Source organism: Stigmatopora argus, chromosome 11 (genome assembly GCF_051989625.1).
Source record: "Stigmatopora argus isolate UIUO_Sarg chromosome 11, RoL_Sarg_1.0, whole genome shotgun sequence".
Classification (NCBI taxonomy): Eukaryota; Metazoa; Chordata; class Actinopteri; order Syngnathiformes; family Syngnathidae; genus Stigmatopora; species Stigmatopora argus.
The window spans coordinates 9,520,192-9,542,366 of record NC_135397.1 but is presented as its reverse complement, the minus strand read 5'-3'; the positions used below and the strand labels follow the sequence as shown (position 1 = coordinate 9,542,366).

Below are 22,175 nucleotides of genomic sequence, written 5' to 3'. Positions count from 1 at the left end.
ATTAATTACATATAGGACACTTTTATACCTTTATTAGTTATATTACCATTATAAACAAGTATTAACTCATTTTTATAGTGCGAGTGAAAACTACATTGACCATAGTTGAGGTCGTTTAATCTATCGACAAGGAGGAGACAGTTTCAGAGTGGAAAGCATGTCTTTTTTTGCGTATAAACAATTCGTTTTAGCGTTTTCCTAACTACCCGATTGCGATGTCGTCATTTTTAAGTCTTTGTTTGAGTCGTACCGCATCTTAAATCAAGTTGGATAATTTAGCAGCGGTCCATTTAAGACAAAACCGGATGCTGCAACCTATTCGCTGCAAATGGAACGAGTCTGCAGCTGCTTTTCCCCAGTCACACCCTGGTGTGTTACTGGACACTGCTGCCCCGATGACTGTTGAATAATCAACATTTTTCTTTCTTATTTTAAATACTATACTGTAACCGCTGCTTTGGCTCCGATCCCCTGATTTGGATGTGAGTTTAACGTTTGGACTGGATATGACTGGCTCGTCATCACCATGGCCCGGTCAGAGGAGATAACACTGGACCTAGGCAGAAAAGTACTTTAAGTCCAAAGTGTTTGCTGCGATATTTGTATTTCCACCTACTGTGGGTGACCATGGCCTCTCAGATGTACACTTTTGTTACCCGGGACGACAACAGCACTGTTTATGCAGAAGTTTCCAAAATCCTCCTGTCGACTGGACAGTGGAAGAGGCTGAAAAGAGACAACCCCAGATTCAATTTGATGCTCGGTGAACGGAACAGGCTACCATTTGGACGACTAGGTAAAGTAGGGTTTTCCCATTTTGTGATGATGTAGAAACCGACATCTGTATGTGCTGCATTTAGTGTCCACCCACTCAGGACCTGAAATCTGCAGTGACTGCAGGGTTTCTCACCCCTGCGTCTTGGAGGATCAATGTCTCCATCACTGGTTAACTCATTGACATTCATCAACAATGATAGACATGCAGTTCATTTAAACTGGGAGGACCGGTGGTTAATCCTCATCTTTTACTTCCATTAGACATCCAGTCCATTTTGACGGGGGGAGGCTGACAGCGAATAATCACTGTCGTCAAAGAGTTAATGTGCAAATTTAACATTGAAATTTTCTTTCATTTTAGGTCATGAACCTGGGCTGGTGCAACTGGTGAATTACTACAGAGGTGCAGACAAGCTTTGCAGGAAGGCGTCCTTGGTCAAGTATGTCCAACAATGTAGAGACGTATAAGATTACTTTTTCATGTTGCCATGATGTTATATTTTGCTCTTGAATTATTGAAAGATTTTACATTAGCTGACATCAACCATTTTTAAATCATCAGGCTAATAAAGACAAGCCCAGAGCTCTCCGATTCGTCCAACTGGATTCCTGAATCCTACATCATCTATCCCACCAACCTCAACACGCCTGTGGCTCCTGCTACTAATGGTCTCAGCCATCTGAAGAGCAATCCCAAGACGGATGAGCGAGAAGTTTTCTTGGCTTCCTACCACTCCAAAAAAGAAAGTGGGGAGGGGACTGTATGGATAGCAAAGTCATCTGCTGGCGCCAAAGGTACAACATTATGACAGGATTTTGCAATGAATCCAAATCAAATGTAATGGCAAAGTTTCTCCTAAAACGTTCATTTTACTAGCGAACCTTAGTTGTTCATCTAGTCTGAATAGTCGGAGTAGATGTGTTTGAAATCAAGAGTAGTGCACTATTGGCTTTCCATTTTGGCATTGGGCAGCGATAACATGCTTTCTTATACCAGGTGCTGGCATTCTGATCTCACACGATGCTAACAAGCTACTGGAGTACATTGACAATCAAGGACAGGTTCATATTATTCAAAAATACCTGGAGAAACCTTTACTTCTACAACCTGGACATCGGAAGTTTGACATCAGGCAAGTCTTGAAGAATTAGCACAAAACATCTATAACTATTCCATGCTAAGAATTTATACTATATCATCAGGAGTTGGGTCCTTGTGGACCACAGCTACAACATCTATTTATATCGTGAGGGTGTGCTGCGGACATCTTCCGAGCCGTATAACAGCTCCGACCTCCAGGACATGACCAGCCACTTGACCAACCACTGCATCCAGAAGGAGCACTCCCAGAACTACGGTCGATATGAGGAAGGGAACGAGATGTTCTTTGATGAGTTCCGTCTGTACCTGCTCAACACTCACGGCGTCACTCTGGAGTCCACTATATTACCTCAAATAAAGCAAATCATCAAGTAAGCCCACATTGTGCTCTTACAATTGTATTCCTTATAACTGCAGATATAAAGAGTTTACCATCTTCTTTTTTGTGACAAACTGTAATAAGCAAAAATTGGAGAAAAGTTAAAGGGAGCAATTGTGAGTGGTTATCTATTTGGTGATTGCACCGCATTCAGTAACCCGTACTTAATTACACTCTGTGCGTCGCACATGGTGTGGAAATTGCTGGAGGCTGCTTATAACGTAATATAATCATTAAGAAATTGATTTGTTCAGACAGCGCAATTCTCAATTTGGAAAAAAAAATCAATTGTGGTTATTTAGGGTTAAAAATTTGTCTAGCAGAGCGTATTATTATGGGGTGCCCATTACATAGATCGCTAAGGAACTATTGGTATAATCGCTAAGAAACTATTGGTAGATCACCAAGGTACTATTGGTAAATTGCACAACAATAACATTCTGTCATTTTCCTTAGCTAGGCTCTTATGAATTTGACATGTCCACAGTAAGCTTTAGCGTAAATCGAGAGTAGCATACATGTTGATAGAGTCTCATGCGAGGTATATCATTACATGATTGCTGAGCTTTGTCAGTGGCCTGTAAAAAAATAGATCGTGGAAGGTTAACGCCTTGAAAAGTAGATCTCAAAAAAGTTTGAACACCCCTGCAGTAAGTCATGTGTGAAACCTTTCCACAAATGTGGTATTTTAGAAGTGCAATCCGTGGATTGCAGTCAGGTGCTTCTTGTCTCAGCACAATTTCACCTCATTGGTTTAAGTGTGTGGTACAAAAAGCCCTGAATTCTAACCCTAACAACAAATTAGATAGCAGGAGGTTGTCTCATTGAAAAGAAGATCTTAGAGCAAAAAAAGTGAGTGCCCCTGGACAATCCTGTAATGAATAATTAATCTATATTCATTTTTCTTTTTACTAACCCCCCTACTGTCCCAAACTCCTTTTACTAATATCATTACGCAGTTTGAAAGCCAACACACAACTGACCAAGCTACTTATGTTAATTTGCAGAAGCTGTCTGTCGTGCATTGAACCAGCCATCAGCACGAAGCATCTCTCCTACCAGAGCTTCCAGCTGTTCGGATTTGACTTCATGGTAGATGTGAACTTCAAAGTCTGGCTCATTGAGATCAACGGAGCACCAGCCTGTGCACAGTCAGTAGTCATACATATTTGCACAAAAGCAACTTTGTACATGTAATTACTGCAGCCCTTATACACTAAACTATCCATTTTGTTTATTTGAAATTCATGCTCATTTAAAAGAAAGAAAAAAAAACATGTTAACCTAAAGTTACTCACCGGTAATGTTAAACCTCAGCATTAACTTTGATTTAAGTTTTGGGGGACTGCTTTTCACTTTTAACTAAGGTTATTTACAGTATTATTCCACGAATACCATGTGAATTTGACTCCTTTTCACTTACGCTGTCTTTTCTTGTTGCTGCTAGGAAACTGTACCCAGAGTTGTGTCAAGGCATAGTGGATGTTGCCATTTCCAGTGTGTTCACCTTAAACAATAGTGGTGACTCTGCATCGTCTTCGCCTTATTCTTCCTCTCCATCCTCCTTGTTCTCGACCAATGTTTGTTCTTCCCCCAAACTGAGAGGGCCGCTTCACATTGGTCCCTTTACTCGACTTTAAGCACAAGCAAATCTCCTCCTCTTCTTCAATCTCCTCTGCAAGGCCATCAACTGTAATCCGAGCATTTATTTTACCTCTTGTTTTCACGCATGTATCCGCAGATGGTGTGTGTACGTATTTGCTATTTCTGTTCATTTAAAGGATGGAACAATTCTGTGAGGGTACCTTAGTGACTGAAATTGTTCCTTACCGTAGCTGGGACAGATTTTTGGAAGGATTGAGAAAGTGTAGATGCTCAAGATGAAACTTGTGCCTTACATTTGAAGCCATTAGACTGTTACTGTATTAACCCCTTCATTTTTTAAAGATGCATATTGCCATTCGGCAGAGGAAAATGGTGAGCAAGGAAGCTTCCTTCATTTTACAAAGTCAGGTTACAAATCAGTGCTGCAACATTATCTGGTGATATAGGCATGGTTCCAATTATGTTGAACTGTCAACTCAATTATCTAATCGACTAACACAAATGTTATGACAATTGAGTTCTTATTAGTATGGTAATATCTTGTTTTTATCTGTTTCTAGTATTTTATTTATTTTTTGGTGTGTTTTGGGCTGAGTCTTTATTTTTAGTCTAAGGAGTGGCACCTTAAAACAGAATGTTGGCTTTGTCTCGATATTTCTTGCAATACATTGTCAATTTTTTTTGTGAATGACAAAAAAATGTTTGTTTAATTTCGACAGACACGTGACTGGAAAAATACATGGCATTTGTTTTTGCCCCATGAAAATATATTTTTACTGCATTTTGGGGGCAAAGGTGCCTTAGAGGGGATTGCATGTGGATTTGGTTTTAATTAAAACTCATTCATAAACTATTAAATTGGTGTAAATGTCCTTTCAACAAACCATGGATTTAAAATCTCATTGTAGTTTTCACAAGTCCTCCACATTTTCATTCCGACCAAAGATAAAATTCCTGCTCCATCTTGAGTATCTTCTCCATTTGTGCTGTAATCTGAATAAAATGAAATGATCTGAAACCGAGTATTGCCGTTGCAGAGGTGTGAGTACGTAGTATTGTGTTTTGTTTTGCTGATGTCTTATTCAAATGTTGCATGGTTGTTTGTCATAAACTGTGTTGCTAGAATAAAAAACTGTGACTTATCAAGTCTCTTTCATTCAAATACATACTGCAAATGAACAACTATACAAGCATAAGGCATTATTTTGTAGATTGGGAATAAAGTAAAATAAATTACGCTGGAAAGTACCTGACCCAACATTTTAGACATTTTGCATTATAGTCTGTCTGTATATTGAATTTTTATTTATTTTTAATTTTTTTTACAGATGCAAGTCAGTGTGGTCATCTCAATCAATGCTTGAGATCAGTGTCGCAAATTGTGCATTTGACTCTTGTTATTCTTGTGAATACTCTTTTATCCTTGGCTTTAAATACAGTTATAATTATTTTCACGTCTAATATAGTCTTTGGTTTGCTTTAACAAAAGATAGACAATATTTTTTTCCACCAGTGTCGTGCTTTTAACTATGTAGTAGATGTATTTATTCAGAAGGGGGCAGTATAAGACACATGAAAACAATGTTTTGCTAAGGAAATAACGCGGTGTAATAGTTTTGATCTACCAATATTAGTCATGTTGTTTTCTATAGAGAGAGCGTGTATTATTTTTTTACTTAAAAAAACTGTGTCTCGTCGTATTACCCAGGCTGCACTACAGCGTCTATTCACAGGCGCGATCCCGCTACTGATCGGCACGGGGGCTTTGACCTGCTCCGTTTCCGACCTGGGCCGATGCACCCCTCCTTAGACGACCTGGTGGTCCCGAGCTCCCCCGGGGACACCATATCGATACCGAACTTAGCGCGGACACCCGCTCGACATAGTCCGCTGCAGCTCAGAACTCCTGAGCTCAAACGATCCGCCAGTCTCAGCCTCCCAGTAGCTTGGATTACAGGCACGCGCCACCATGCCCGACGAAAGCAGACTGTGCTCCTAGTGCTTTTGACATAAATACACGTGACGTCACCATGCGTTAGGGCGACATCTTGTGGTTTCAGTCGACAGTTTTGACGACAGCCCCTCAGTGGCGGTTTGTGGTACTGCGTGGTCAGCCAATGTTCTGGATGTTCACTTTTGGATCTAAGCAGAGTGGCGGCTACATCAACTCATGAAATCAGTAGTCACCAAAATTACGACTTTTGCCATTTTTTTTCCCAGAAAGAGACGGTGTATGAAAATGTGTAATATTTTTGTAATGTTTATAAAAGACAGAGTCTCGCTATTTCGCCCAGGTTGCACTACAGCGTCTACTCACAGGCGCGATCCCGCTACTGATCAGCACGGGGGATTTGACCTGCTCCGTTTCCGACCTGGGCCGGTGCACCCCTCCTTAGACGACCTGGTGGTCCCGAGCTCCCCCGGGAGCACCATATCGATACCGAACTTAGCGCGGACGCCCGTTCGACATAGTCCGCTGCAGCTCAGAACTCCTGAGCTCAAACGATCCGTCAGTCTCAGCCTCCCAGTGACTTGGATTACAGGTACGAGCCACCGCACCCGGCGAGGAAAACTTGTGGCACTAACAATTTAGACTTGGATGAATGTGACGTCATGATATGTACTATCAATTTTGGATGAAAACAAAATCGAAAATCTCATAGCATTTGTTTTAGTAAAACCAAACTAATTTACAAATTGTATCATCCCCATTCTTTAGTAATCTGCTTTCAATATTTGCTTTAAATAATTATTCCAGGCTGAAGGTCTATCATGCCTCCAGTCATGTTGTTTTTGGTGTGTTGACGAGCATTTTTTTAACCTTTTCTGCATCTGCGTATTTGACTTTACATTACAGGATTAAAAATAGCTGGATTATCTAAAAAATAATCATGCATGCACCATACTGGAAGGAAATCCACATCAATGTTCTAATCCGAGCCGTTCCTAAACTACTTAATTAAAATATAATCAAGGGTGGGCTGCCGGTGGAGTGGTTAGCACATCGCCCTGTGATTGGCTGCCCACCAATTCAGAGTGTCCCCCGCCTCGTACTCAAAGACCCTTGTGAGGATAAGCGATTCAGAAAATGAATGAGTGAATAAAATATAATCAATTTTCTAAGGTCATCAGACAATAGTCATGTTTGGTATGAAACCAATTGCGTGTGTCGGACACCATTGAGCAGTTTACAGATGGATATTCATAATTGCAAGTGTTTTATAAAAAAAAATCCTACTTCAAATCCAATCCATTTTTAAATTGGTCAGAAAATAGTCTCAAAATGATTGCGTTTGATCACAAGAAACAGGGCTACGGAATTATACGCATCATCTCTAAGTACTGAATCAAAAAAATGTTCATTACGTAAAATAACTTAGTTAGTTACTTAAGTAAAATCTGAATTCGTGTTTGGTGTCAAATCGATTAAAAATGAGCGTAGAACACACAGTTTAGAGAAGAATCCCGCAATCTAATGATTATTACATGCAAAATGGTCACGGCCTTCTCCAAGTAGCAGCAGATTAGTGCTTGTTTAACAAGTTTCCACATTCGCTGCACATATAAACTGTGATGTTTTTCTCCACAGGCCCAAATTCATCCTTATCCGTTTGCGTGTAAGCTTCTGATGTTCCATCAGATGAGTCACTACTCCAATGTCCCGTGTCTGCAGATCCATCGGATGAGTACGATGAGTGTAAAATGACGTTGTAGGCAGGCTTGTCGTCATCCTCGCTGTCCGAGATGAGCTCCTCTTCAAATCCTTCCATATGGCAAACTAACATTTGATCAAAAGCGTTGTCCACACTGTAAAAAGAAATCGATCATGAATAAAGCAGCGTGGGAACAAAAACAGAAGAAATCTGGCAAATTTTTGGAGGGATCAAATGCTACTTAATGCTCATTTGATGTAGCGGTACAGCACATCATGCACATATAAGGAATTATTTACTTACTATGAGCTGGTGTGGCTCTCGTGAACTAGATGAGCCATCGAGACATAGCGATGCTTGAGAGCCTCCGTCGGTGCGATTCTTCTCTCAGCTTGAATGTTTAGAAGACTTTTTAGAAAGCTAACAAACTCATTTTGATCTTCAAATTCACTGATGACTTCTGTTGTATCCTCTCGTTTCTGCTAAAACAAAGATTGCTGACCCATATTGTTGGACCATTTGACATGAAAAACTATTTTCCAACACTGAATATAATGAATGATTTGATCAGTCATCAAGCAAACAGATTTGTCACATTTAGGAGGATTTATTTCAAGAGTATTCTAATAAAAAAATGGACAACTTACAGTTCTTAAGGCATCCAAAGACTTTAATCGGGTCTTCCATGTTTTAGTCTCTTCTCTGTTTGTAAGCTTATATTCATTTGGAGTCTGGATGAGCAACAAAAACATATGAAAAAGGCAGTTTGAAGTATTTTAATACTAAAGAGTTCTATATTGATACCTTTAGTTTCCACTGTTTAAAGTCTAAATTGGTGAAATACTTCTGGCTGTATTTGCCTGCTGTGAGGAGTGAATCGGCTGGCTGCCCTCGTATTTGTACGATGGTTTTCATCTTTTTGGGGGGCAAAACACCGGTCAGTAGACGCTTTCTTCTGTCTCACATTTATAATAACGGAAAGAGAATTAGACTCTTTTTTTTACCATCTGGTACTCGCAATTTGTGGCAAAAAGATGCTGGCCAATGTGCAAGAATGTGAGAGCGCAGCCGAGACCCCACATGTCCACTTGCTCAGAGATGGGGAGGCCAAGGGTGACTTCGGGGGCTCTGTTTGGCAGACCATCAGAAAACAGTAAGTACATTTGAAAATAAATGTTGGCAAATGGGTTAGCAAATTCCAAGAAGCACTTACCGGTACCCCATTGGCTGTATGGTCATCCCTAGTGTCACTGCAGAGGATTGAAGGGAGCAGCCAAAATCTATTAATTTCACCCTGAATGGCTCACATGAATGATTTACCAGCATAATGTTATCAGGCTTCAGGTCTGCATGAATGATTCGGATACCTTTAAGAGCCTCAAATGCCATAAGCAACTGCAGAATAAAAAAGGCATTTTTTCTTAAGAGTATTTCCATCAAGTTGTTTCATAAAATCACAGGTTTACCTGATGCGCAATTGGCCGTATCTCACTGATGGACAGTGGCTTATTCCGTTTCTTCACCACAAAATCGAAAAGGCTCATGTCTAGCATTTCAAAAGCCAAACACGTGTACCCTTCGTGCTCAAAGTTTTCGATATATTTCACAATGCTCTTTTTTACCGGATCCAGAACCCTCACAATTTCAAGTATTTTGATCTACGGACGAAACAACACCAACGAGAGTCATGAAATACCTCATGATGTTGAATAAGTATCGCTGATTTGATACCTCCATTTTGGACACCACATTTGACTTGGTTTTTAGGACCTTGAGGGCGACAGTCTGTGACGTGCTCAAGTTTACACACTGAGCAACTTTACCGAATGTCCCTTCACCAATCAAGTCCTTAACCAGGTAGGTAGTGCTTTTACTGGTCAGGATATTGGATTGTAACTTTTCAAATGGTGTAGATGTTTTCTTCTGATCTACAAACGCACAGATTAGTGCACACAAAAAGGTTAAAAAGTCAACAGTGATTCATTGCAAACGATAAATGCCAATGCAGAAATACCAACCAGATTCAGAAGATGAGTGTTGAATATTTGAGTTTACACCCATTGCCATTGTACCATTTTAACTATATTATGTGGGGAGTGGGGGAAATCATTTTCTTGTTGGGGGCTATATCCTTGTGTCAAGTGCATGGTCAGCAAACACAGCCACTCTATGAAGTCATGCCATGTGATCATTGATGTGACATCATAGCCCATGATGACACAAGATAGTATGTTGTCATTTCAAAAAATGCAGGAACGGGTTACGACTCGATGCAAGTTTAAAAAAAAAAATCAACAGTGAATGGTTAACTGAAGATTTTGTTATGTTTAGTGAGGAGGAATTCATTCATTCTTTTAGGGGCACGGTCACTGCAGTGAATAGCTATTCAAAAGTAGAAACCTAAAACTTGGCTACTGTGACTATTTTGGTTGAAAAATATTATCAGCAATTATTCTTCCATTAATTTTCTGACCTACTTATTCTCACAAGCGTCGTGGGGGGTACTCCCAGCTAACTATGGGCACCAGGCGAGGGACACCCTGAATTGGTGGCCGGCCATTGACAGTATTACCAATTATATACATATTAAATGATTTACTCTAGCTGTATTTTTTATTATAAAAAGAATAAATTAATACAATTACGATGAATAAAGACAGAAACAAACAATCTAAACTCAATTTCTTTTCATAGGATTGAACTCGTTGAATGCCATTGATGGCGACACACTTCCAATTCATTTAAACTGGGAAGACTGGCTATGAATGTTAATGTTTTGCCCTCAATCGGCAACATTTGAAGGAAATAGTGCATAAAAGTTTAAAAAGAGCGATTTTTATTAGGGCAGTAACAATTTTCTGACAAATATCTTGTTTTTGCTGTAAAAAATCATTTTTTAAATTCATGACAGTCACAGTATGAATTTTATTTTCATGTTACAGAACCTGCTTATGAAACAAAAAAAAAATCACATGTTCTTAGATCTCAATACATTGGTTTGATTTTTTAAAAAGGTTTAAGCCCTTACACACTGTCAAGGGATACCGTTTTTATTTAATATTACCATTTGCCCTTAATTTACTTTTGCCAAAACATCTTCCAGGTCCAATACAGTTGAAATAATGTAGTCAGGTTTGGCTGCACCAACAGGCACGGCATCACCAGACTTATTAATCCAAACTGTAGCACGCACTTTTGCCATGAACCCTCCTTGAATGTCGGTGTCCAAAGAGTCTCCGACCATAATACAGTCCTGGGCCTCCACCTGCAGCAGATCAAAACACAGTCTGAAGATAGATGGGTAAGGTTTTTGCTCAGCATAATCTCCCCCCACCACAATCCTATCGAAAAAGGCTTCACAACCGACAGCCTCCACTTTTTCCCTTTGTGTTTGAGCATTCCCGTTGGTCAGCAGCAACAGTTTGTATTTCCTCCTGAGTTGTTTTAGAAGGTTGGAGATTTCAGGGGCAAGATTAAGTAGCTCCAGTCGGCTATTTTTCCACAGGTGGTAGCACTGAGCTGCCAAGGTGGGTGTTGAACAACTATCCACGCTTTCCTTAATACTTTCATCCCAGTGACCCATTCGGATGTCATCGATGGATCTGCCTGATGTCGGCTCGGACTTCTCGTGCAGAAGCTTCTGCATGAACTTTTCACAAATGTTGGTGATGGTCCCATCATCAAGAGCCAATGTGGTCTTCAAAAGTGCATGGGTCTGCAAATTTCATACAAAATATTGCAATTAAAAAACGTTATTTGATCATAACAATTGCTGATAATGCAGTGGCAAAAAATACTACTATTCTACACTTCCATATGTTTTCCATGATGATGGTATGCGAGGGGTCTTTTTCGGTGGTACTTAAAAAATAAATATTCAGAAACTATATTAATTTGAGTTGAAATTTGACCCTTTACTCTACTTTATTTACTCCATCCTTTAACTAACCCCCTATTAACTACACATTGGCATCCAGTCGATAGACGTCCAATCAAATTTGGTGATGCTCCTCCAAGGCAAAATGGATTGGACGTCTAGTATTGTCAATGGCATCGAGAGATGGGAATTCACAGCCAGTACTCCCAGATTAAATGAATTGGACATCTATAAATGACATGCAATGAGTCAAATATGATGAAAAAAAATCAGTTACCTGGGGCCATATTTAGCATTGTTTAGTATTTATTATAAATACAAGTTAAATAAGATTAATTTAGAAATTAAAATGACATTAAATTATACATTTCCCTTTTAATGTGGTCATGCCGGTAATAGTGTTATTGGATCTTTGTATTTTCTAGGTCATATTTTGTATAAAAAGCACAAATTGAGAACTACTGATCAAGACACAAAATGTGCAGAATCAGCAAACCGGGGGAAGCAATTGGCTGCAGAATAGATCCAATTAAAAAGGACAGCGCTTATAATTACTAGAAATATAAGTACAAGTGGCTGTCATTTATTAATTTGACCGCAGGGGTGTGGTTTTCATTTCAAGTGAATTAAAAAAGGCAACCAAGTAGTTGCGAAAGAGCATTCGTAGAAAACTAAACTACTATCAGGAGAATAGCACCTTCTGTATCGCATATCGACCAGCCCCATTGGTGTCGATAAGTGTGTTGTCCAAGTCAAATATTATAGCTTTTACAGGGTTTGCGTCCATTGCTCGGCCACACTGCGAACACGGAAACCGTTTCAATGAATCGCGGAAATAACTGCGGCATAATGAACGGTTTTCATGATGGGAATTGTAGTTTTTAAAATCACAGCAGCGCAACTACGATTCACATCCTCTTGAGGGCGTGAAGAAACCAAGATGATGATCATCACCATCATTCAGTCTTCATATTCGAACATTGCTTTAAAACCTTTGCTGCAAACAATATTAAACCATTTAAGTGTTTTTTTAAATTATATTCCTTGAGGAGATATATTTCAAACTTGCTGAGCACATTCAATGCTTGAGTTAAAGAAATGTAAACAATTTTGAATAAAATCTAACTAATAGTTAAACATTTAAACTTGAAACAGTACTTAAAACAAAGTCTAATAGATTACGATAAAAGAAAAAAAACATAAATTGAATTATCGGTGGTCCATGTGTATTTTGCTCTGGGATTTTTTTATTTCAACTATTTACTTTTTTTTTTTAATCCATTGTGATCTCACATCTTCAATATGAATTTCCTTCTTTTATTAACTACCATAGCACATACTCTATGTCCTGTGCAAGCAGTTTGGAATTGCATCTCAACGGTCAATAAAGTTATATTCAACTAAACGCAACATTTTATGAAGAAAAAAAAACATGACAATAAACACGGAAAGGGACTACTATTCTTCCTTGAACTTTGGAGGTGTAACTAGAACAGAGTAAAAGTATGTCTGAAGTGTTGAATGGATGCCTGCAAACGTAAGATTTCTCACAGTCAAGTAGAATCAAAACAGTCCCGCGTTCTTATGCAACCAAGTCATTCTTTCGTCTGGCAACGAGCCAGCGGTTCACACGCGAATACGTGCAGGATTGTTTGTCTTCCCAGCCCAATCAGAACACACAGCAAGCACTTCTCACATTACCTGAGATCATTTCTTTGAGTGTTGCTCAGGTGCTTGCGTGAGTACTGCAATTGGCCTTTAAAAAATACCATAGATAAGATATAAACCAAGAAATGGTGTGAGACGCTTAACTTGCAAATATCGCACGGAACAAATAATGGCTGCTCTTGGCACGCAAAATGAGACGTTAGCTTACTTAAGAAGCAGTCATGCACCAACTGAAACTTTTCTTAAAGAAACAAAATGGAAAAAATGCTTTTAAACAATGCAGAACATTAAAAGTGCATGGAAAGTGCAGGTTAATGGAATAAAAAAATCACAGATGGAATTTCCCAAATGAAATGAGGTCAGGTGCGTGGGAGAACTTCAAGTTTAAGCACATAAATAAACATTTAATTCCACCCTGTTTATGTTCTGTACACTTGACTTTGGCCAGGAGTTGGGGTATGCCCTGAACTGTTAATCAACGTCATAATTGACCATTTACCATATTTTGACTGACAACCTTGTCTAATTAGAGAAACCGAGATAAACATTCGCATGGAACACATGTTAGTTAACTAGACCAACAGGCAGACTTAAAGCTAATTCTTATAGGTAGTACTCTTTATTTCCATCGTCTACCCAAAGTCATGTTAGACTGACCCTTCTTTAATTGTGGACATACACTGGAAGGTCATAGCTAATTCTAGCACTTAGTTTAAGCCATCCAAACATGAGTCTTTGTTACTTGAGCTAAAGGACCTCAAAGGACTTTATTACATGACATTGAGGAGAAAAACAGCCACTGGTACATTTTACTTGCAGAAGAGTTAAGGTGATTTGTAAATGATGAATTCATTTATTTATTTGGGAAATTCTTGAACACCACTATATACATTTCCAACTCTTGCTCAGGTGATCAACTAATCACACGTAAATTGTCCAATACTGAGCAAAGGCTGATTGATTGGGACAAGCCCTATGTAAAGTCACAATGATTTACATATAAATGCTTTCATTTCAAGGTTTATGCGTTTTTGACCACCATTGACATCAATAGTCATCCAATTTTCAATTTTAAACTGGGAGGACTGACAGTGATTTGTCATCTTTGGTGTTGCTGACGTTTGATGGATTGGACGGCCAGCACCGTCAATGGCGGCAAATTAGTTGAACGTCGTCTAGTAAGCAGACTCATCTTATGTTTTTAAAATACTACAAAATGCAACATCCCAAATGGGTGGGTGCTGGTGCCAATTTTTCATTAACACTCAAATTGAGGGGAAACATGTTTATCATCTCCTTTTTCAAATTTTAAGGAGAAAAATAAATCTGATGACTTCGCCAATTCTATTGGAATTGAAATATTTTTTTTAATTTCGAAAGTTTGTCAGAAGAATATCAAGTACGAGCAAAATATAATCCAGTAATTTACAAATTGTTTAGCACCTTCTGCAGTCTGGTGAAAGTGGATGTAATTGATCTCAATATGTTGCCTAAACAATGAACGAAGCTATATTAATTATAAAGAAATAAATATAATCTCAAGTTCATAGAAAACAGGATCATTACCTAAATCACACCTGATGAGCTCTCACGGCACACTCAAATACCGCGACGCCATGCTTGATAATAACAACACGATAGCATCCGCCCTCTGCATGCGCTTACTATAAATAAAGTTTCAAAGATAAACTCAATCTGGAATGGAAAGAGAACTCAGCTGTTCTGTCTTTGTCACGACGCTTCCATCAGGCTTTGCCTCTTACGGTCACATATGCACGTACACACATACATACACGCATGCACAAACATACAGGAGATTGTATCAAGGATGCAATTGTGCGAACTAGATACTAAACAGAGAATGCTGTGACAGTGGAAGAGTGCACGTACTCACAACATACACAACATAATTTGGTGCAGGGTGATGCCTCTTTCTCCAAGAATATTCTTATGCAGGTGTTATGTAAGGGTCTTTCCTTGTTTCTAAATTGCATTGCATAGGATGCAGCTAAGTTTTGTCTTAGCTATGATATTGGACAAGTCTTTCAGAATGTTGGATTGTGGGAAATAGAGCCACTGATCATTTTTGGGTAGTTTTCCAGAGATTACAAAAGCTGCCTGTTCCCCCCTCTGATACACCTGAATTCTCCTGACCGGCCAATGAACCAGCGCATGACATGGGAGGGGTTGTGGTGGAGTTTGGAATATGAAACCTTTTGGAAGTTTAAAAAGAGGAAGAATGAGAAATTGTAAGATTTCTTTGGGCGACCAGTATAGTTGTGACTGAGTTATGAGTGAGGTGCAATTATTATACTTATACATTTGTATTTCTACTACATTTAATTTGAAATAGTATTGAATTGTTGTAGCTGTACCGAAATCAATCTCTAAGAAATGGGAAATAATCAAAATATTAAAAGCATAACTAACTAGGAAACATTTTCAATCAAAGAACAATTTCTACATTCGACAAACGGCGACTTAGTTTGTCCATGTGTATACGTGTCTGAGTGCTTACTCCTAAGTTTGGTGTGTGTGTGTGTCTGTGATCGCTACATTTAATTTTTCTTCTCTTTGTATATGTTCCCAGGTTAATGGCTGATCTAAAGAGGATAAAACCCACACGTTGGGACTTGACTGGCAAAATGTTGGATGTGAAAACATGGCAAACAAAAAGGAGACCCAATGAAAACACAAATGTGGATATACTTACTGTATATGAGCATTTTAGAAATACTAGTTGTCTATAGCTTCTTGGGAAATTGTCACCAACAGCACTAACAGAATCATATTTCACTTCACTTCATGATCATTACAGACACACAACCACAATTGACAAAAAGCCAAAAATATTTCCTGGAAGACTGACATCAAAGGTTCAATGTCACGGAGCAATTTTCTTTTGTTCTATTTTAGGTTATTAACATATACCCGTGACGTTTTTCGCTTCCATGTGAAAATGATGACAATTATGTTTTGAAAGTTAACCCTATCAGGAACAGTAATGACTGAAGTGGACAGTACAAAATTAGGACCTTTAACTTTTTACATAGCAAAAGAATGCTTACATAATAGCAATCATAGATGTATATTATTCATCATTATAGTTTTTCCATTCTTTTTATATCATAATAATTTTCCGTACCACTTTATGCAAGGATCGTGGGGGGTGCTGGAGCCTATCAACCTCAAGTAAGACTCTAAAACAGATTAATTTTTCATGGTATTTAACTCATTGAATCCCATTGATGGCGAAAGAAACCATTCCAAATATATTGGACATCTATCGCCGTCAATGGCAACCAGTGAGTTATATTAGTGTCCTGTAAAGTAAAAAAAAATATATAGTACTTATACATAAGATGATCCACTCATGTGACACTCCATATACCTCTGATAACATTTGACAACATATTGAAGACACGCTCTTTCATAAAATACATCATGAAATAAATAAGAGGAAGAATCTGCTTTTTTAGCAAAGTATTTTAGTGTGATTTTCTCTTTCAGATCATTCCACCTGTTGTTCTATGTTCCAACAGTCTTATTTTCTGTTTGATCTGCTTACCCAATTTGAAGAAAAATTCCAACCGGTTCTTCAATTTTTGGACCTGTGTGATTATACATTGGCAGTGTGGGTGACAGGTGGCCTCCGAGCTGTCGGGCTGACGGCCGCAGGTGCTGACACTTTCCATGTGGAGTACATTTTCCTTCAAGGAGGGTTGATGATGACATGACATGCTTGATATCAGTTGCCTAACTCGGAAAAAGGCATCCAGGTGCATGTAGGTCAGGCATTGACGCGTATAAGACATGACTCCACTCAATGTTATGTGTCTTTAAAGCTTTTCCTGCCCTTGTGTAGCTTCACTGTGAGATCACCCACCACGCTTGACAGCCTATTTTGAAGAAGACATTTCTTGCATCCCTTATTTTTTTCCTCAGAATTAAGGTTAAAAAACGTTCAGCTTCATGAAAGATTGTATTTTGTAAACATCATCTACAATTACTATTTTCTACATAAAAATCATTGTGTCTACCTTATGATCAGTCAGTGAAGGAAAACATGGCATTCAGTTTGCATCAACATCTGCTTTTTCTTGTGACTATTGTGAATTGAGAATAATTTCAGGTTATTTTCGATGACGAAGGACTGGTGAGCAAATTTGGATAGAACTGCAAGCAAAGACTGACGCAAATGATGGTAACATTCCTGGATTAAAGCAAGAGTGAGTCAAACTGTCTAGCAAGCAGAACAGTGTGTTTGGAACATAGATAATTGTGTTTTATTGCTTAACTCTACCACAATGTTGTCTTTTCTAGACATGAACTACTCAGCAGGTCTGAGTAGTACATTTGCATGATCATCTTCACTCATCAGAAAGCCTTTAATGTTTAATGTAGTTTCTTTTTCATTTTATGAATTAAAAATACCTCATGAATATACTGGTAAAAGGCCATGGTTAGTTTTCGATTACTGTACTGTACTGTATGATCACTGTGCCGACAACCAATTAATATCTACCTACAAAACATTGTGCGCTCTTTTTAACATGAGAGCGTATAATACATTTGGATAGAAATCTGCATTATACATTGACATTATGACAGATGTAACAAACACCGGTTTATTTTGTTGAAAAAAAAAATCATTCAAATTAAACGACTCAATCATTTAGCTGGCCTACTAACATTTTTTCAACCCCATTCTTTAAATTCCATTTAAAGTGCAATAAGAATGCGTTTTCAGGTGGCAAATCTGCCATAGTTATATGTTATCTAGAGTTCCATCCAAAGCAAATTAAAGCAACAAATTTACTTTGCTCTTTAGCTTCTCAGCACTTTGTAATGTATTTTTCCAGGAATTGTTACACAAACTTGATACCTGCTCGAGCTTGATATTTTATCTGATGGAACAGTCTTTTAATGCTTACCGCCAAACGATCATTTATGCATATTGCGCTACTGTCCTGTCAGCACCACTCCTTTGAGTGTTCTTTCGTGACAAGACGCATGCAACATAGTCATGTGACACAGCGGTCTCATGCAATGTCATATAAACAATTGCTAAAGACATATTTTACTACTGAGTAATCATCTATTCTCCCTCAGGTTGTCATTCAAAAATTATGCACCATCTGAAAGATTTAGGAAATCCGACATTTTGTTAGAATAAAAAAAAAAAAATAATAATAATAATAATAGAAAACATTTTTGCATTTGTAAAGCCTCCAAAAGTTTTAGAGCATTGCGTGCAATGCTACTACAACCTTGTCAGTCAAGTTTGAGGCCTTCGAGCACAATCCATTACCTGGTTACAGGAATGTAAACGACAAAGAATGTAGCTCATGTATCAAAAGACAGTCACGCACACACGCAGGGGAATAACAGATTTTTATGAATGGAAATGCTTTTCTTCATTCATAAATTCATAAAATTGTAAAGCAGTTGCGCATTGGAAATAATTTTGCAACACAAGATGGACGTAAAGATATATGACATGTCTATGTCCACTTATTTCTCATCAATATATTTTGAAAATAATAAAAGTGCACATTTTAATAGCCTTTTGAATGATCTAAGACAAGGAGATGTAGACATTTGTGAAAAATATTTAAGAGTAAAGGGCATTTTATTCCAAGGGAAATGTCTCAAATAAGAAATGTACAGTATAGGGGTAAAAAACAAAACTTTTTTGCCTGTACTGCCAGTGCAAAACTAAGCAGAAGAGTAATCTCCACTCAACTAGTCACTATTAAGATGTCATTTTCCAACAAATATCAAAGTTTAAAAAAAAACTAAAAAAAAGACTAAAGTGCTGTTTCAATGTCTCTGCTCCAAATTCAAACCAACGACAGAAAAAGGAAATGTACTACACGTTCCTCCAGCTTGTGAAAGCCATATGCAGCTGTCAGCACTTATCAAAGCCCTCCTGAGACAAAAGTAATCCAGAGTGACAGGTCAGCTCTCACCTCTCAAGCAGCGTACCGTAGGCATGACGCCCCCCTCCTCCCTCTCCGTCTTCAATCATTGTAACAACAGCACATTGGTGAGCACATGGCACATAGGCAACACAAAGACATAAGACAGACATTGTAGGAGGGTTTTGGTGCATGGACCATGTTATCCATCAGACAACTCTAACAGGCTCTCATTGTCAGAAGAGCCAGCAGTTTGAGGTCATGCTGTCAATCCCGGGACGAGGGAGGGACACTAGAATGTAATTAGAATTCAGTCTGGGTTATTAGAGCATGTCTGCCTTTGTGCCTTCAACCGCACACAAACACAGGCCAAGAATGGGAACCTTCATACATTTTGCCTCAATTAGACTGGTCAATATTAACACTGTTGGCTTAACTTAAACATACTAACCAGTGGAGTCACCAGTACTGACTGGACGTGCAATAGAAATCTAACAATGCACCTGCGTTCATAGAGTTGTTCTAGTTTTAGAGCATGAGGGAAACTTCTTAACTTTTTAAGTTTGCCAATCATATGGGGGCCGGAGGGGGAATTAAATATTAATGCTGATTTTTCTAGGAGGAAAATGATGGAATATTGTCGAAAACCAAGAGTCAAAAAATAACTTTTCTTAAAAATGGTTTTAACCCTTTCTGGGTTAGTGGTCACTGCAGTGGACAACTATTGAAAAATTGATACATACGACCTTTAACCCTTTACTGGGCAGGTGACTATTTTTGGTCATTAAAAAAAATATATAACTAAATTAAAATATAAATTAGAAATAATTTTTGAATGAGTAATCATGATTGTAAATTTTCATCTTATTTTATATAATAGTAGATGAATTAATACAATGCAAATGAAAGCTAAACAAATTTAAACAATTTAATGGATACAAACAGTGGTTTGCACCTCAAAGTTCTGTGATCGAGGGTTCAACATCAGGTACTTTCGGCCTTCCTGTGTGTAGTTTGCACGTTTTCCTGGCGCCCATTTGGGTTATCTCTCACATTCCAAAAACTTGTTAGGCTGATCTGACACTGTATGAGTCTTTTTATACACTGTTTTTGAACCTCAAATAATTTCAGCCACCTCAAATTACAATGCTTTGTTAGTCTCGTAAAATAATAAAACTAGGGGAAGTGATCTACATGTCTGGTGGATTTAGTTTGGTTTTGGCTGTTTTATTGATCTAATCGTTACCTTTTTTCTTGGGTGAGTATTGAATAAAAATATATTCACGTGTGGCAGCGTCAAAGGTCACCATCGACAGTTGGTTCACTGTTCACTCTCCCATGCCACCAGGACGCTCGCACCGCTTTTCCCATTGATTGGTCACTTGTGCCGAGACCCCCCGTGTCACCATTATCTACTATACGCATGTTGAAGAGCACACTAACAATCACACACTGTTGTGGCAACAGGATCCAAACGTCTGTCCAGCAGTTCGTCGAGAGCCTCCAGCCCCCAGAGATCACATCAGCATGATTGAGATGTCAACGTTAAACCTCGTCATCAATTTATTTTTCTTGAATAAAAAGAAACAGGAGAAAATATAGAAAATTAACTCACTCAACACTATTGACAGTGATAGACATCAAACCCATTTCAACTGGGCTGACTGGCTTTGAGTGAACATGTTTCATTGTACGGCGATAGATGTACAATTTGATTGAGGGTGTACTGCTAATGATCAAATGATCTTTTTTCATTCCCATGATCTTGTAAAAGTCAACAACATCCTCCAGTCCTAAGCGATCAGAATAGGAAAAATATAGAAAACAATTAGCCAACTTGCAGCTCTGATATAGTCATTTCTGAAATGCAGAAATTCCACAGGCTAACAATCGAAGACAAAGATCACGATACAGGGAAAGCAGTAAAGACAAACGCTGCTAAAGCCTGAGCCCCCCCAAATCAATTTTTGTGTAATCACGGCATTATTTTACCTTATACTGTCAAAAAGCAAACAAATCCAGAGTCGTAAACAAATGCCCTTGCCGAAAATGTAGGATTCCTTGTGCAGCTAAATCAGATCATCCCAATGTTGTGGCTGAGCATTTTATACACGCTTTGTTTTCCACATGACTGGAAAAATAAGTCACAGTCCAGAGGATAAATACTGCACTTGTTTGGGTCTCTCCAGCCATGAATACACAATCTAGACAATAGATTGTCAAATGATACCAATGCTTGAGAACACACTGGGACAGTTCTTCAAATATTTCTGCCATTACATGAGTTCAGGCTGAACTATTTGAAATGAGTCCTTTAAAAATGTTGTGAATTTGCGACTCAATGTTTGGCCTCAATCAGTGTTCATGTGCGGTTTCAAGGCTGATGCTGATCCAGCAATTCAGGGATGGGCTCCACCCATGTTGCTGTGTCAGGGGGTCATTCTCGCTTTTCCTCTCTCACCCACTTTTGCCATTTTATGGTGATTTTGTATCCAGTTTGAACCTTCTCCCCAGAATCAAGCTATTTGGGACATCTTTCCCCCTCTGACCTATTCTCAATGTTGTATTCCAACGCATTGCACGATAAAGACAATGAGTTGCGGCTACTGTTTTGCAATAATCTGCCGGAATACTTACCTTCGATTACATTGTCGGTTTCAACTATCCAGAAGCAAACCGGTAGTTGGGTTATTTTTATTGTACACTAACAGTTATAGATCTGTGCGAGTCTTGACCATTTATTTTTAATACTCTGACAAGATTCTATCATTTAATTAGTGTGTTAAACTTGTGATGGTGGGGCCTTAGGAGTGCCAATATATTTGAGGATCCTGCAACTGCTTATGAACAGAGCTTGGTCGTGTCGTGGTTGGAAGGATTTTGCGCTCTAGCCTACATGGATGCTCTCAATGTTTTTTTTTAAATCTCCACAAATTAATTTTACCCTTTGCACGTGTTACAAAGTATATGAAAGTACCAAAATAAATCTCTAAGAAGCCTTTTAAGTGAAATGACTTAAGGTAATTTATTGGAAAAAGATTAAGCATTAGGCTTTTGAAATGTTTTGTTTCATCCCAATAAATAGCCTCCCTTGATGTCTTAACCCATTGTTTCAACTTTACTTTGTGTCTTTGAAAGCCATTGTATCCATTACAGCATTTTCATGCTGTGCGTCGGGACATGAAACGGCACC

General features: G+C 38.5%; 2 protein-coding genes across 2 annotated transcripts; one reads left to right on the top strand and one right to left on the bottom strand.

Moving 5' to 3' along the window:
* Nucleotides 1–128: 128 nt before the first annotated feature.
* ttl (tubulin tyrosine ligase) lies at nucleotides 129–5,005 on the top strand. The gene is made up of 7 exons (XM_077614111.1): nucleotides 129–796; nucleotides 1,139–1,217; nucleotides 1,340–1,572; nucleotides 1,775–1,910; nucleotides 1,981–2,250; nucleotides 3,266–3,409; nucleotides 3,706–5,005. The coding sequence occupies exons 1-7, from the start codon at nucleotides 628–630 to the stop codon at nucleotides 3,896–3,898; spliced, it is 1,224 nt and encodes a 407-aa protein (XP_077470237.1). The 5' UTR covers nucleotides 129–627; the 3' UTR covers nucleotides 3,899–5,005.
* Nucleotides 5,006–10,552: 5,547 nt separating this feature from the next.
* nanp (N-acetylneuraminic acid phosphatase) lies at nucleotides 10,553–12,233 on the bottom strand. The gene is made up of 2 exons (XM_077613503.1): nucleotides 12,091–12,233; nucleotides 10,553–11,231 (listed from the first exon to the last, which is right to left on the bottom strand). Exons 1-2 carry the CDS (start codon nucleotides 12,178–12,180, stop codon nucleotides 10,590–10,592), a joined length of 732 nt encoding a protein of 243 aa, XP_077469629.1. The 5' UTR covers nucleotides 12,181–12,233; the 3' UTR covers nucleotides 10,553–10,589.
* Between the last annotated feature and the right edge of the window lie 9,942 nt (nucleotides 12,234–22,175).